General features: G+C 47.7%; 1 protein-coding gene across 2 annotated transcripts in view; it reads left to right on the top strand.

The window, feature by feature from the left end:
• The window catches only part of LOC128872595 (leucine-rich repeat and calponin homology domain-containing protein), a 36,970-nt gene that overhangs the window by 12,902 nt on the left and 10,129 nt on the right, over positions 1–13,939 (top strand). For both annotated transcript variants that reach the window (XM_054115469.1, XM_054115466.1), the window contains exons 2-12: positions 9,424–9,568; positions 9,856–10,088; positions 10,206–10,342; positions 10,584–10,799; positions 11,113–11,274; positions 11,987–12,108; positions 12,245–12,388; positions 12,511–12,911; positions 12,993–13,144; positions 13,297–13,434; positions 13,518–13,595. In XM_054115469.1, the coding sequence (XP_053971444.1) occupies positions 9,424–9,568; positions 9,856–10,088; positions 10,206–10,342; positions 10,584–10,799; positions 11,113–11,274; positions 11,987–12,108; positions 12,245–12,388; positions 12,511–12,911; positions 12,993–13,144; positions 13,297–13,434; positions 13,518–13,595 (1,928 nt within the window). The remainder of the gene's footprint in view (positions 1–9,423; positions 9,569–9,855; positions 10,089–10,205; positions 10,343–10,583; positions 10,800–11,112; positions 11,275–11,986; positions 12,109–12,244; positions 12,389–12,510; positions 12,912–12,992; positions 13,145–13,296; positions 13,435–13,517; positions 13,596–13,939) is intronic.

Here is a 13,939-nt window from a genome sequence, read left to right as displayed (position 1 = left end):
TTATCGATAGTGATAGTCTTAATCCTAAAGCTTACAAGAACTGTATAAAAAAATTTGAATACGGTCATTAGTGTCAAAGCATTTTCTTCCGAGTATCCCGGTTTGGAAAACACCGATCTAAGTCGAGAATGAACTACTTTCGTATAGGATGCACTATTCGTTCAACCTTGTTTGTACCTTTTCCCCTCGTTCCACAAAGATGTCGTTCGGTGCAGGGAGCGATCGGTAGCGCGGATAATTAGTAGGCCGCTGGACGATTAAGGCTAACCGAATCTGTATCCCCGTGGCTTCAATTAGATACTGGGGCGAGACCAGCGCGAATAATTCGCGTGGAAACAAATCTACGACTGGGACGTTCCTTGTCGTCCTCGTTAGCCGAGGCTAAATTAGCCAGAGACCCGTGGATAACGAGGAGTCCCGGTACAGACTATCGCAGGGCTCGACAAGCTATGGCTCACGAGCCAAATTTCGCCCTGTATATTATCTGGCTATGATATATCATTATTTCTGGACGAATTTCACAACGGAGACGAATACTTTGATATAAGCTCGACTATATCGCACTGGCGTCATTTATGTAGGATGTGCGATGATCGAGGGTGGCTAATAAATTAGACGCGTGAGAAATAGTAAATAGGATGAATTTGGGGACATAAAATGGAAAGATACGAGAAGACTGACTGACGCAACCCATCCGCACGCACGACTGTGTACATGAAAAAGATAAATGAAACGCACGTCCTCGCGCCACTTGCTTGTAAACAAACGACAACGCGACAACGATGGTTCCACCGATCGAAACACAAACTCCCTTCGTTTATAACGTGTAAATTGTAGAAAACGCGACCCCTGACCTATCGACTGCGATGGCTGCAAGAGAGACTCGGGTCGAAAAGTGTCATCGATTCGTCGACGATGAGGTCGAACAAAAGGTTATATGTCGTGCAAGAGGAGTGTGTCCTTCGGTCTAGTCTCTCGGGGAATAACGACGGACTGTATTCAGAGCTTTGTTTCGTGGTTACGCAGCGTGGTTACGAACAAAGGGACTCCGCGATGCGATGGAGCCTGGCCCTTTGCTGCCACCGCGATACCCGGTGTGGATTTTTGTCGAGTACCTTCGCCGTGGCCTGCTGTCCCTCGTGCATTCACGTCTCGACGGTCTCTTCCGTCTATTTTCACCAATGAGTCGTCGCCTAAAACGTTTCGTGAAATTGCGATGGTCCAAAGTAAAAAGTAAACGAAATTTCTTGGTGAACCTAGTGGACCTTCGAAGTGTTAAACGCCAACACGGAAGAAACCTACTTGCACACGAGATACCAGCGGTGTCTCTCAAGCTCCACTACGGTTAGGGCTTGGTTACTTTCATTTTATTACACGACTTCTTTAACGAATAAATCAACAACTAATTCGAACTCAAAAAGATGAACCCATGTGATAATTATGTTCCTAGAGTTGAAACGTGGCAGACATGGTCCCCGATAATAATACGCTCGCTGGAAACCGTTCGTTTTAATCGTTGGAAAGTGCTCCACGCGTTGATCGATCACACTGCGGTGTAACGCGATATTTCAACTCGTTACCGAGCGCGGTCTCGTTGCGAGACGGTCTGGTTCCACCCCGTGCACCTTTCGTCGAGTGTCCCAGGCCGCACAGTTCTTTTTCCAGCGGGGGTATTGGATTTTAGGTCAAGGATTTGGGTGGAACTGCATGCAGCCTGGATACTCGGTTCCCGGCTGGTTGCGCTGCAAACGAGGAGGCCCTGGTAAACGAGGCAAGAGAAACCCCTCGAGAGCGCGGGCTCCGCTTCGCTTTTCGCGGTCTGCGCGGAATGAAACAGACGGCGACTCTTCCACGACTCGCCGATAACTGAAAACGCCGCGGCTGGCGACGAAGAAAGCCCAGGCTCTTTCGGGGCAGACGAAACGAGGGGTTTTTACGCTTCCGCCCGCGAACCCGTGAATGCAAATAATAGGGCGAGTCGATAATTTCGCGCCGCGGGCTTGGCTCTTATTCGGGGAACTCTTCTGGGCTTCAGACGTTACGTAACGCGAGATTAACCCTTTTGCAACCACGCCCACGGTGGCCGATCCTATTGTTATGGTTGGCTGGAAAAATTACGCGGTGGAGGAATTTATTGCGGCGGTTTGGGTGCTACCGTAAAGATGTCGGACTTGGAAGTTTTTATTTTCGCGAGTTAAATAATACCGAAAACCTTTTAACTTCGAGGATTAAACGGCCCTCTTAAAGAAGCGGTAGTTGAATCATTGAAACTTGCTTATATTCCACATCGAAAATATTTTTAACGAACTTACAGTCGGTATTTTGCATTCGAAAATAATTGTACGATGTGCAGGAGGTCTGCAGAGGTCAATGCATATCAGCTTAGTCGCAAATGTGACGAGATAACGCCAAATAAATACTGTAAAAAAGTATATTCCAGATTAGTGCTTCACGACCGTTTTATCATTGAGTAACCTCAAAGGATAATCCAACGATACACGTTAGGGGAAACGCACGGTAGATGTCGTGATGTTGTTATGGATTGAAATTGATATGCATGGAAAACGATACGGCGAGCATGAACTAATTAACCTGCACGGTAACCAAATATACAAGGTGTTTCCAAACAGTCCCGTCCAACATTAAGAACAGGTGTAACCCACTGGCTCTAATGACGGAAAAATGTCCTATGTAGTATGCCGTTGAGTTACAACCTGACAGAGTTACGAGCGAAATGTTCGAAGTGACTTCCCTTGGTAGGGACACAAACTTTGCAACGTCATCTTGCGAATTGCTATCGTTATTTGATATCTAGAGATTGTTTGCGTTGCGCTATCGGGTTCGAGCGGATTAGAATCATACTGTGACGCACTTGACATTCCATTGGAACGTATACCCTGTAACGAGAAACTTCGAAAGACTGGCAATTGGGCGACAAAGTATTGTTTACGTGACGCATTTACCCATTCTGTTGTCGGAACAATGTGCGATTAACCGTGATTCTGAAAATTAATATTTCAGGAACGTAATGTTTTCGTTGGTCATTTTCGAAACGTGTCAACGAAAACGTTTCGACGGAAATTCTCATACCAGGGGTCGAATGGAATGGAATGGAAAGCACAAATTTGATTGTCCATCGGTAAATGGAAAGTGACTTCAAAAACAAAACAGCCCAGAAGAGCAGCACTTTACGGAGAGGACATTGGTGTCCATTCCACTCCGAATTACTGGTACAAACGAAGTTTACAAAATTGCGTAGGAGGTTCAGAGGTTGGCACGGAATAATTGAATCGTAGAAAAAAAGCTTGTCCTTTGTTCACGAAACGTGATTCCACGGACACGGCTCCCGGTTAGGTGCGCGGGCACACGGCCACGCTCGAACACGCTGCACGCACAATGCGACGCACTGTTCAGAACGCATTGGGTGCCTCGGACTGGCGGCAGGACTATGGAAACCGGCTGCCGCGATACAACCTTCTTTATTTTCTCGCTCCAACGTTTCCCCACGAGTTCAATTCATGCACCGTCGCTCGAGTCGCCGAGTATGAGCACGAGTACGCAACCAGATGCCTGACGACCCGTTCTAGGAGTCCAAAGTGGGCGAACGCCGATCCCCGAGGGACCGATCGACGTCGATCATCTTTGGAACGGTGCGACGATCGACAAAACTTGGAATAATAACGTTACGGGGACGTTGTGTCTTGGTCTATAATTAGACAAAGGAGTAACACCCTAAAAATCAGAGAAATTATACACCAACCTAATGATATCGATAATCGAAATATCGCTTTACGTATTTAATAATACTATGTGTAAATAATTAAAAAAAAAAAAAAAAAAGAAAAAGAAATTGATAATACGAAGGTCGCGCAATACTTGGCGCGTATTCGCGTCGCTGTCGTGTCGGAGGATTCTCCCATTCGATTCTGACCGTCGAGTTCGATCGAGTATGCGAGTCTTGTCCGCACTCGCGTCCTCGTCGCCGGAAGTGGTGGCGGTCTCTGACAAAAGCGACGGGGACGCGCGTTCCTTCTTGCTCCTCTTACATGGCGTTCCTCCTGCTGCTTTTCCTCCTTCCCGTCGTTCCCGTGCTCCCTGTCGGTTCTCCGCGCTTTTCTCTTTTCGTCTTTCACGCTGATCGCCTCGCCAATGACACGGCAATAGCCACGGTTCAAGGACAACCGAGCGTTTCCACTCGGAGTGGGCAGAATTTTACTCGAATAACGAACGACGTGTAAAAATTATTTGCAAAGAGATCAACTCGAATATGATCGTGTCGGGTCGATTCGTAAGTAACTTCCACTGCAGGTAATTAATAATTATGTCTTCAGGGAACCTTCTAGGAATGGGAATTTTTAATTTACCTGTGACAATTAATGACGTAGTAGTTCATCTTTTGTTTTGTTCATCTCTGGACTCGAATTCAGAACGTCCCCTTCTCGTCCATTTTGTTCTCGATGGCGTCTTTCTTCTTTCCCCCCCCCGGTTCGACGTTCTCGACGCGACGCACGACACAACTATGGTGAAAGTCAATTACCTCGCGCAAGGTGCAGCAGCCGTTCGTCGTGTTCTGATCGATGAAGGGAACTCGCCGAACGACGTAACCGTGGAAAAAAACAACGAATTCTTTGTTACTTCGGTCACCCTTTCCTCCCACCGATCGAATAATGTCTTCATCTCGACACGCTCGAGAGACGTAAATCGATGCACGCGGAACCAATTCCGTTCCCCCATGAAACGTGTCGCCAGGCGATGAAATCCGATGGACACGTGTTTTTTGGTTTATGCTCGATTACGAGCGTAACGCGCCGCGACGCTTGGAAGAAAGAAAAAAAAAACTAATTCTCACGTTTCAAAGCATCGCTTTACGCCGTGGAAATATTGTGAATTGTAGCGATTCAGGTTTCGCCTAACGCAGCTACATCTGTCAGGGTTGACGCGGTACGATGGTATAAGATCGAGCTACTTTGAATTAATTTTAATTGAAGATGTTGCAAATAGAGTATTTACCGGCCGTTTCGCCGAGCGAAAATGTTTCATCGATCGATGTTCCGTTCTTTGTGCGACTCTCGAGTCGGGCGGTTGTTGTTTCGTTTAACGTTACTCCGGACGTGCATTTGATACGTTACTATTACAACATAAGATTTATGTCCCAAGTATCCACTCATATTTGAGCCTAGTTACTTTATTAGTTAGTTAATGGAAAGTTCTAAGACGCTGCGGATAGAAGTGGAAAACTGAATAAACGAGATGCGAGGAATTGGATGGTCGAAAGTTAGGGATAGTCTTCTATGGTCGTTCAGCGGTACATTCGGAGTAGAATTAAATCTGTTCCGGACACTTGGATCCTTCGTTAACGGAGTTCTAACGCGGTTACCGATCATTAGTTCGGAAGGCGTTCGTTTCGCCCCAAATGATTTTATTTTCCACGAGGAGAATTCGCCAAGAGGGTGCGGTACTCCATGGGACACCTTGCGCTCTCTCAGTGGAGCCAACCCCTTGGACGATATTTGCTATGGGGGCGCTATCGATCGGGCAGACCCTCTGTTTCCACGGTTTCACGGCAGCCCTTATGCCGGCTCTTATAACCCCATATATACCTACATATCCAGGGAAAGATAACTTAACGTCGTTACAGTATTTTCTCCTGCGTTTTATCTTCATTCGTCCCATCAGATTTTCATATCTCGTCTTGTGCCAAGTCTATTGAAACTTGGGCATTCATTATTCCTACAAAAGTGACAGCCAGTCACTTCTCTATGCGGATTCATATTGTCACAGAGACAGAAAAAGAAGTTAAGTTTGAATAAAAATTTGTCCTATATTCGAAACGGTGCAACGTGTATATTATTGTCGATATTTTATATGTTTCTGCAATTGTGCATATTCTCATAGATTTCCCTATACCTCCGTTTGTCATAAACGCATAAATTTTCACAGTCTAGTCGTCATCACAGAATTATGATAGAGTGTGCTGCACTTGTGAAGGAATTTTGTTACGTAGCTAATTCGTAACTCCATCGCTACTGTATTATGCCACAAGCGTATCGCTTCTCCTACATTACTTCCGTCAAAGTAGCAATCGCAATCGCAATCTCTAAGTGGATGTCGCGTTTCAAGGCTCCACGATATCGCGGAAACCGCCTTCCGTTTCTTCGACGACCATTCCGTCCTCGAGTTAGCGCCAGAGACGATTTTTGCGTTAGGTCGCCGACCCTGCGCTTTTGTGCTAGACGTTTCGTGACGTGACACGCCCAGGGAACGCGAGCGCCGAGTTCGTAAATTTGCATAAACGACGACACGATCTCGAACTTTTGGTCCGTGACGGAGGAATCGCCTGGAAAGTGGCGAGGTGGTGGTGCAAGGGTGTTTATGGCGTCGTTTGGGAGATTGGATTCCTCTCTGACTCGATGAATTCTTATTCCGTCGTATATAGCAAAGAACTTTTACATAAATATTGAACCGCGATTGTTTTCATGTTACAACATCAGAATTGACCGCAAAATTAAGCTTGTTACGGTTAACCATCACGAGCTGAATGAAAATCGTGTATCCTGCTATCTATCGTCCTTTCGTTCGTTTTACGTAGATTCTACGTGGTTGTTCCACGAGGCCGTTGTCCTCGGGCGCTTCGACGCGTAAATTAACATGGAAATTACCACTGGGACATTTTCCGCTCGTCCATGGGACCGTCTTTCCGGCGTTATTGTCTCCTGCGCGTGCATAAGCGCCCAAGTGCTCGCTGTAATAATGTAAACACGTCGATTCCCGCGGCCTAATATGCAACACGTATTGCATTATTAGTTCGCAAGCAACGTCCCTACGCGCGGTGCTTGGAAATCGCGCCAAGTTGACCCGAATAGCCAACCCCTCCATTTCTAATTTATTTGTCCGTTTAAATAAGAGTAACGTAACCGAAGCAATTTCAACAGAATCAATTTAAGTCGATGGAAAGTTTGTAAATTCGGTCTTCGTTACGAGCTTCTTCGAGTGGGCCTCGTTATGTTTTTTTAATGAGCGGCTGTTCTAGCTTTAATTAAGACTGTCTCTCAACCTGAAAACATTGAGAACCAGGTTGTATAGGACAGTTGAAGACAGCTTTTTTTTTTTTTGGAATAGATTAGACAATTAGGACAGCTTCTGAAACACAAAGGTCGAAGGATTTGTACGTTCGAATAAATTTAATTTAAAGCTTGGCTTTTTTGGCTACCGTTTCCTCGAACAATTGAAGCGGAGATATCTGGAATGGCATTTTGGTGAACCTTTTGGGATTTCCATCGGCTCGCTGGAACGGCTCCCATGCAATTATGTGGATTATCGAAACGCCCAGACAAGGACGACTGGAACCACGCCCACGCACCCATGAAATGTCGCTATAACGAAATTCGTCCAACGTCGCGCGATTCCGCGTATGTAGCGTATAGTATCGATCCACCTAGGCTGGACCTCGACCTTGGTCCTTGGAATTATCCGGTGCATCGACCCTTTCGCGAGACACCCTGTATATACCGCAGTCGCGAACCCCCTTCGACTACGATTTTTGCTGGTAGCGGCCACGACGAGCTCCGTTCACCGGAAGTTCCACCATGTTTTTACCCTCGTGAGTAATACTGTCGAGCTACGTGCCATAGATCTCGATATCGAGCACAGATTTGCTTCGATGCGTGTTTAGACGATATTAGTATTAATTAATGATGAGGCTGATATATTGGGTTGTCCAGATAGTCCGTGCCAATTCTTAATAGAAATTCAAAGGCACGTTTGAACAGTGAGTGTAAAGAGTCGTCGAGAATGTAACGCGACTAGCGAAGTGGAAGACAGTATTCGTCGAGAGCTCGGGAGCTTTTGTCACGACTAGTATCCACGGATCTCTGCGTTTCGTATCGAAACTCCAATAAACGGCAGGCGTGTTTTTAAAGGGCGCTTTGAAAACGACACAGAGTCGGCTATGATGCCCGAGTGGAAATATTTTTAATTTCCATTTGGACGGGAACGATGGCACGGAAACGGAACAGGGGGTTGCTATTCTCGTCTCCATAGCGCGAACACGAACGGGCCGACGCCCTTGCTCGGGCGATTATGCGATCGACCGTGTACCGATGGTTCCACGCTTTGCCTTTCCACCCCCGTGGTCTCGTTCCCATCACGAGCGCGACCGTGCACGGGGGAGGAAACGCTGACTGGCTCCTCGATATATTTAACGAAATCTGCTGGTCCCCGTGCCAGGAAGCTGGCGAACAACGCGCTTCGAGAAAAGTCGAGTATCCTGTCGGCGATCGATTGCCAATTTCCCGTGTTCCGATCAACTGGATTGCTTAGAACCTAATTTCCGAGATGGCGAGGAACGCCCTCCCAATTTCCACGAATCAACGTTTCCCACCAGTGGTTATACACTTGTAAAAAGGCGTACTCCGTTCGAAAAAAAAGAAATAAAATAATATGAGAGCAATCTTAAATCTACGATCTTCTCGACTCGAAAGGCAGCTACTATTCGCATTTGACTCCTTTGTGTTTGTTACTATTCCCATAACTCCTAATGAAATTTTGACACGTCGTCGTAGTCTTTAACATTTAGGAAAGATTTCAAAGGCTCCAGTCGCCTTGGTAGAAAACGTGTCCGACTAGGCACGAAATGACTTTCCTGGCAAAGTCGTGTTCGAGTGGCGCGTTCGATCGGTAGGCGTGCAACTCGAAAAGTTGGCACGAAAGGGAGACGAGGAGTCGAACTGTTCGCCAAACCAGCTCCGCGGAAACACACAGACGGCGGTTATTGATCAGAAAGGAGGTCCGAGGCCGGGAGCAGCTGAGCCACCCTTATCTTTTTCCTAGGTTCCGAGTCTGTGCACGCACGTGGCCATCGCACCCCATTCATAAGAACCCCCGAACGAACTCGAAGGCCACCCTAACCGGAGCACAGCTGTTGCTACGGGAATACTATCGATGTCGCCAATTAATCCGCCCCTCCCTAACGGCGACAAGTATTATTGCCTTCTCGCGACGTTTATGCCGACAGCCCAGAAACGAAGAAGTTGCCTTGGACCTCGAATCAAGACGGCACCTTCCTACGAGATACCCACGACGACAGCTACCCTCCGCAGACCTGAAACAAGTTTTCTTTGAAATGTAAATGAGAGATGAATATTTCAAACAACTCTTCAGTTAACCCCTGCAAACTTGTTTGGAAATATCCGAGATATCGACTTATTTAAAACAAGCTTTGAAATAACAGATGCGTATTTGAATATTCTACAGCGCGAATAAACGAAACAAAATAATAAAAAAAAAAAAAAAAAAAAAAAAAACGCGGGAGGAATTCGTATAGAAGCGTCTTAGACACGTTTACAAATAACAGGAAGTAAAAGTGACTAAAATAACTGATGTTTTCCGGGACAGCGTAATACAAGTGGCTTATTTCTGTTCCAGATCTGTCAAAGAACCGTTTCGCCGAATTACCGGAAGAGGTCACGGAATTTCCGTTCCTCGAGAAGCTTCACCTCTACCACAATGCCATACGAATCATACCGGAAACTGTGGCGATGCTGCAGTCCCTCAACTACCTCGATCTTAGGTCTGTAATCGTTGTAAAATTATAGACATCCTTCCCGTAATGATGCGGGCGTTGAATTAACGAGACTCGGCTAGTTTCTTCGCGACAATAATTTCTTCGTGGCGAGCACTCGATCAGGGACAATCTTTTTAGCATTTATTATAGTCTTCAAGGGGGTGTACCACCCAGTGATGGGGATGGTTTCTGTGATGAGAATGAGAAAGTGCATTTAAGGAGACTTTACTTTTAACCCCTTTCGTACCATCGGGTATTTCGAACCGAGCAAGTTGGATTTACTTTGTTCGCAGCCGCAACCAATTGACGTCTCTACCTCGAGAGATATGCAGGCTACCGCTGCAAACTTTGCTGGTCGCTCACAATAGATTAGCATCTTTGCCCGACGAATTGGGCAGAATGTCGGCGCTGGCCGAGCTCGACGCTGGCTGCAACGAAATCACGAGCCTGCCACCTCGGATGGGCGACCTTGCGCGACTCAGGTCCCTGGACTTGAGGAGCAACGTGCTCGTGCACCTGCCTATAGGTACCTTCCTATTTCCACCAAATTAATTCTATAAAAAAAAAAAAAAAAAAAAGCATCGTGTCCCACTAGCACACGTAGATTCATAAAATTCGCTAGTAACGACCGAGTTCTGCGCAGAACTGACGTACCTGAGACTCGTGAAGCTGGATATCAGCGGGAACCGAATATCCGTGCTTCCGAACGAGATGAGGAAAATGAAGAGCCTGGTGGACTTTCGACTGTCCGACAATCCTCTGACCTCGCCGCCTGCCTCGGTGAGCAAAACCTCTGTCGAGGATCACTCCAACTATTCACTTTCTCTCGCGACTTTAGCGGAGGACCGTTCTTTTCTCGAAAAAAGCATGCCGTACGTCACGACTTCGCAGTGGTAACGCGCTGCGTAGCTTATGGGAACGCTCCGTGGGCCTTTATGGAGGCCTGCGAAGCTGATCGATCGAGTAAAGCGAGCCTAAGGGCGGGGTTTATCAATTGTCTCGAATTTCAAACTGCCCCCAGCTATGCATTCGCGGGCGAACGCACATCTTCAAATATTTGGAGAGACAGGCGGCGAAGCACGAGAGGGCCAGGGGAGGCCGCGTCAGGAGAACACCCTTGGACGTCAGAGGTCACGCGACTTTGGACACGAGGGCCCACAGACGGCACAACGTCGACAGCGGGTACAGCACCAGCGACGGCGTCGACAAACGCTGGTCGCAAGAAATCCACAGCGCGGTTAGTTTATTCGTCCTTCTTCTAGCCCTCTTCTTTTCTCTTCGCTTCTTAAACGACCTCCGTAGCAGGCTCTTCTCGTAGATAATCGTTGCAATTCGCAATCAAATGTCCCAATAGCGGAAAGCAGTTGCTTGCGACAATTACAATTGGCAATCGAAGAATGAAATTTGTAGAAAAATTGTAAATATCTATAAATTTTGTACGTTAATAAAGTACTTATAAGACAGTTGTAAAAATTCACAAATTTCAATTTCATAACAACGCGACGCTTAACAACGATTCACTGTACCTCCTACTGGACACCTTTCTGCAGGTGCACGACGGCGAGATTCGAGGACTGTGGCGGCAAGAGTGTTCGCCACTCTCGATAACTTTGCCCCACGAGACGACTGTGAACGGATCCTGCAGCGGAACGTCGACTCCCAGCACCATTTCCCCAGGCGAGCACACGTCCCTCGAGGATGAGCTCGGCAAGGTACGTCTCCCGAGACTGTGTCGGTAGTGCAGCGCATTCTGTCGATAAAACTCGGTAACGTAGGGCTCTGGATCAAAGAATTTATCAACAGATCGTCCTGCATTGCCGGCAGAGTCTTATCGATAGAGTGCATAGAAGGTAAAGGTTCTTTCGCGCGTCCATGAACGTTAACCTTAAGAACGACCAAGTATAACCTCCAGCACGAAGGCTCTACCGCTCGCTCGCTTGGACTACCAAGTGTAAAACGCTCAAGTGGACATGAGGCATTACGGTCGCGAGTCCCGCCCGAAGCGTATGATACAACGTCTATATTTAGCGATTGAATAGAACTCGCGCGCCCCTTGAAAACGATATCTGTGTTGTCGAGGCGCTTGGCCGTCGTTCAAGCCTCGTTGAATGACCTTAACCCATTGAAAGAACTCGGTGCCGACATCCGTCGCGATTAACCCTCGTGTCAATACCGGAGAGACGCGCGCCGGACATACTCGGAGTACCAGAGGCACGTTAGGGAAATCGAAACAGTGGAGCCTTAAATTTTTAAAAAGAAAGTTGACACAGGCAGCTAGGGTTTTGGACAGCCTTGAGGCACTCGTAAACAAGTTGATAAACAAGTTAACGAACGCTCCGAGGCGAACTAGTCATCTCGACTGGCGTAAGGGTTAACCGGCACCTTCACCCTCGAATCTCTTCCTCTAATGGACGCTGTTCGCAGGCCATGATACTGCACGATCAGTTGGAAAAGAGGAGGCTGGAGAGGAGCACCTCGGAGAACGGCGCCGATGTCAGACGACCGATGACCTCTGGCCTCTACCACGCGTCAATTACTCCACCCGGGTAAGCGAACCGTTAATAAACCGATGAGAAACCGCTACGCATTAGCGTGACGCGATTCCAACGCGTCAGCGGGTCTCTATCGATTCGCGAACGCGGCTCGTGTCGCTAACCACGAGGCGTTCGTTTCTTTTTTCAGCCCTCTCGAAACCAGTCACTTGAATCAAACGCAGTCGGTGCCGACCAACACCCAGCCGGTCCAGCCCTTGCTCAACCCAGCGAACTCTACCTCTTTGGCGAACGGCGACGAGAAGAGGCCTCTCAATCATATCCAAACGTACAGGTACACAGTTTATCATATTCGCTATTTAATGGCGCAGGTGTTTGCGCGTTGTGGATGGATGCGGATATCCTAGTGAATGTTTGAGATAGAGCAACGACTACTTGAGATACCCTGATTTTCAGAGAGTACAAGGAGGCACTGAGGCAACAGAGAGTCAACGAGGGCCCAAGCGTGTACAGGCCACGAGAACAGGTTACCCCGCCAGGCAACGAATCGCAGAGCAACGAGACTGACTCTACCAGCAACAAGGAAGCCCTAGCTCTGACTGGGAAGCAAATCTTCAACGAGGAGAACGCGACGAAGAGACCAGTGCAGAAGGTGACGCCGTCGCGCATCAACTACCAGAACACGCCGATCATCAACGGCAGCAATAACGAGTACAACAACAAGAACGGGAAGTACCTCGAGCAGCCGTACAAGAAACCTAATTCACCGATCAAAACCTCGTCGAGCATCTTATCCTCGGGATCCAGTCCCGGACACACTCCTAGACTAGTCAAAACCGCTGTAGGTTACGTGGAAGGTAATTTAAGAACCTTGAACGATGGGAACGTGTCCTGTTGAGTCCTCTCCGGTTAAACGCAATGGTGGCAATGTCTGTTAGGTAACAAGAGTCCCAGCAGAAACGGCGGCAGCCCAAAGTCGCCCCGTTCGGTCACTTGGAACAGCAACGTGCCAGAGAAGTACTCCTTCACTATGAGAAGGGAGTTCGAGCGTGCCAAGGAAGAGGCTGACTTGATCGAGCAGCTACGAACCGTGGGTATTTCTCTTCATCCCAGATATCGCCCGAGAAGATTAGTAACTCTGTAGATATTGTTCTTCTAAGAAGGCGATAATCATATCTGGGTTAACATGCGAAGAGGAACGAACGAATCGAGTTGGCTAACGTTACAGTTTCCCCTTTTCAGCACATAGAAACGAGGCTGAAGATGGCTTTGCCGGAGGACCTCGCCCCAGCGTTGACGGACGGAGTCGTTCTCTGTCATCTGGCGAACCATGTGAGACCCAGATCGGTTGCCAGCATCCACGTTCCTTCCCCAGCCGTGGTAAGCCTTTCGGAACAGTTTACTTAGATTCGAATACGCGAACGTGGACCTTTGAGATACATTCGACCTTCTTCTTTTCGCAGCCAAAGCTGACAATGGCGAGATGCAGGCGTAACGTCGACAACTTCCTCGAGGCGTGCCGGAAGATCGGCGTCGACGAGGTAAGCGATCCCCGTACTTCTGTCACCCGTTCTTTCTTTCGAGAGTCTCTGTGCTTTGTCTCTCGCTCGTAAACACCGCGGCATTAAATAAATAATCGAACTGTTCGGGCGAATAAATCGCCATGCGTTGGCTTTATTCGTCGTATTTTCAAACTTTGCCTACCTCTGGCTCTGCGTCCGCGCGTACTCGTTAAAAGGGCACGAGACTCCATGTCACAGGCGTCGCTCGATACCGATTCGAGACGCCTTGAAAAAAAGAAAAAAAAAAATACACATCTAACGAACATTGATAATAATATAAACCATTCGTGGGCAACGTCGTAACTAACAGCTCCGACAGCCGT

This window comes from Hylaeus volcanicus, chromosome 1, assembly GCF_026283585.1.
Source record: "Hylaeus volcanicus isolate JK05 chromosome 1, UHH_iyHylVolc1.0_haploid, whole genome shotgun sequence".
Taxonomy (NCBI): domain Eukaryota; kingdom Metazoa; phylum Arthropoda; class Insecta; order Hymenoptera; family Colletidae; genus Hylaeus; species Hylaeus volcanicus.
The sequence above is the reverse complement of the archived record's forward strand: the minus strand, read 5'-3'. Positions and strand labels throughout refer to the sequence as shown.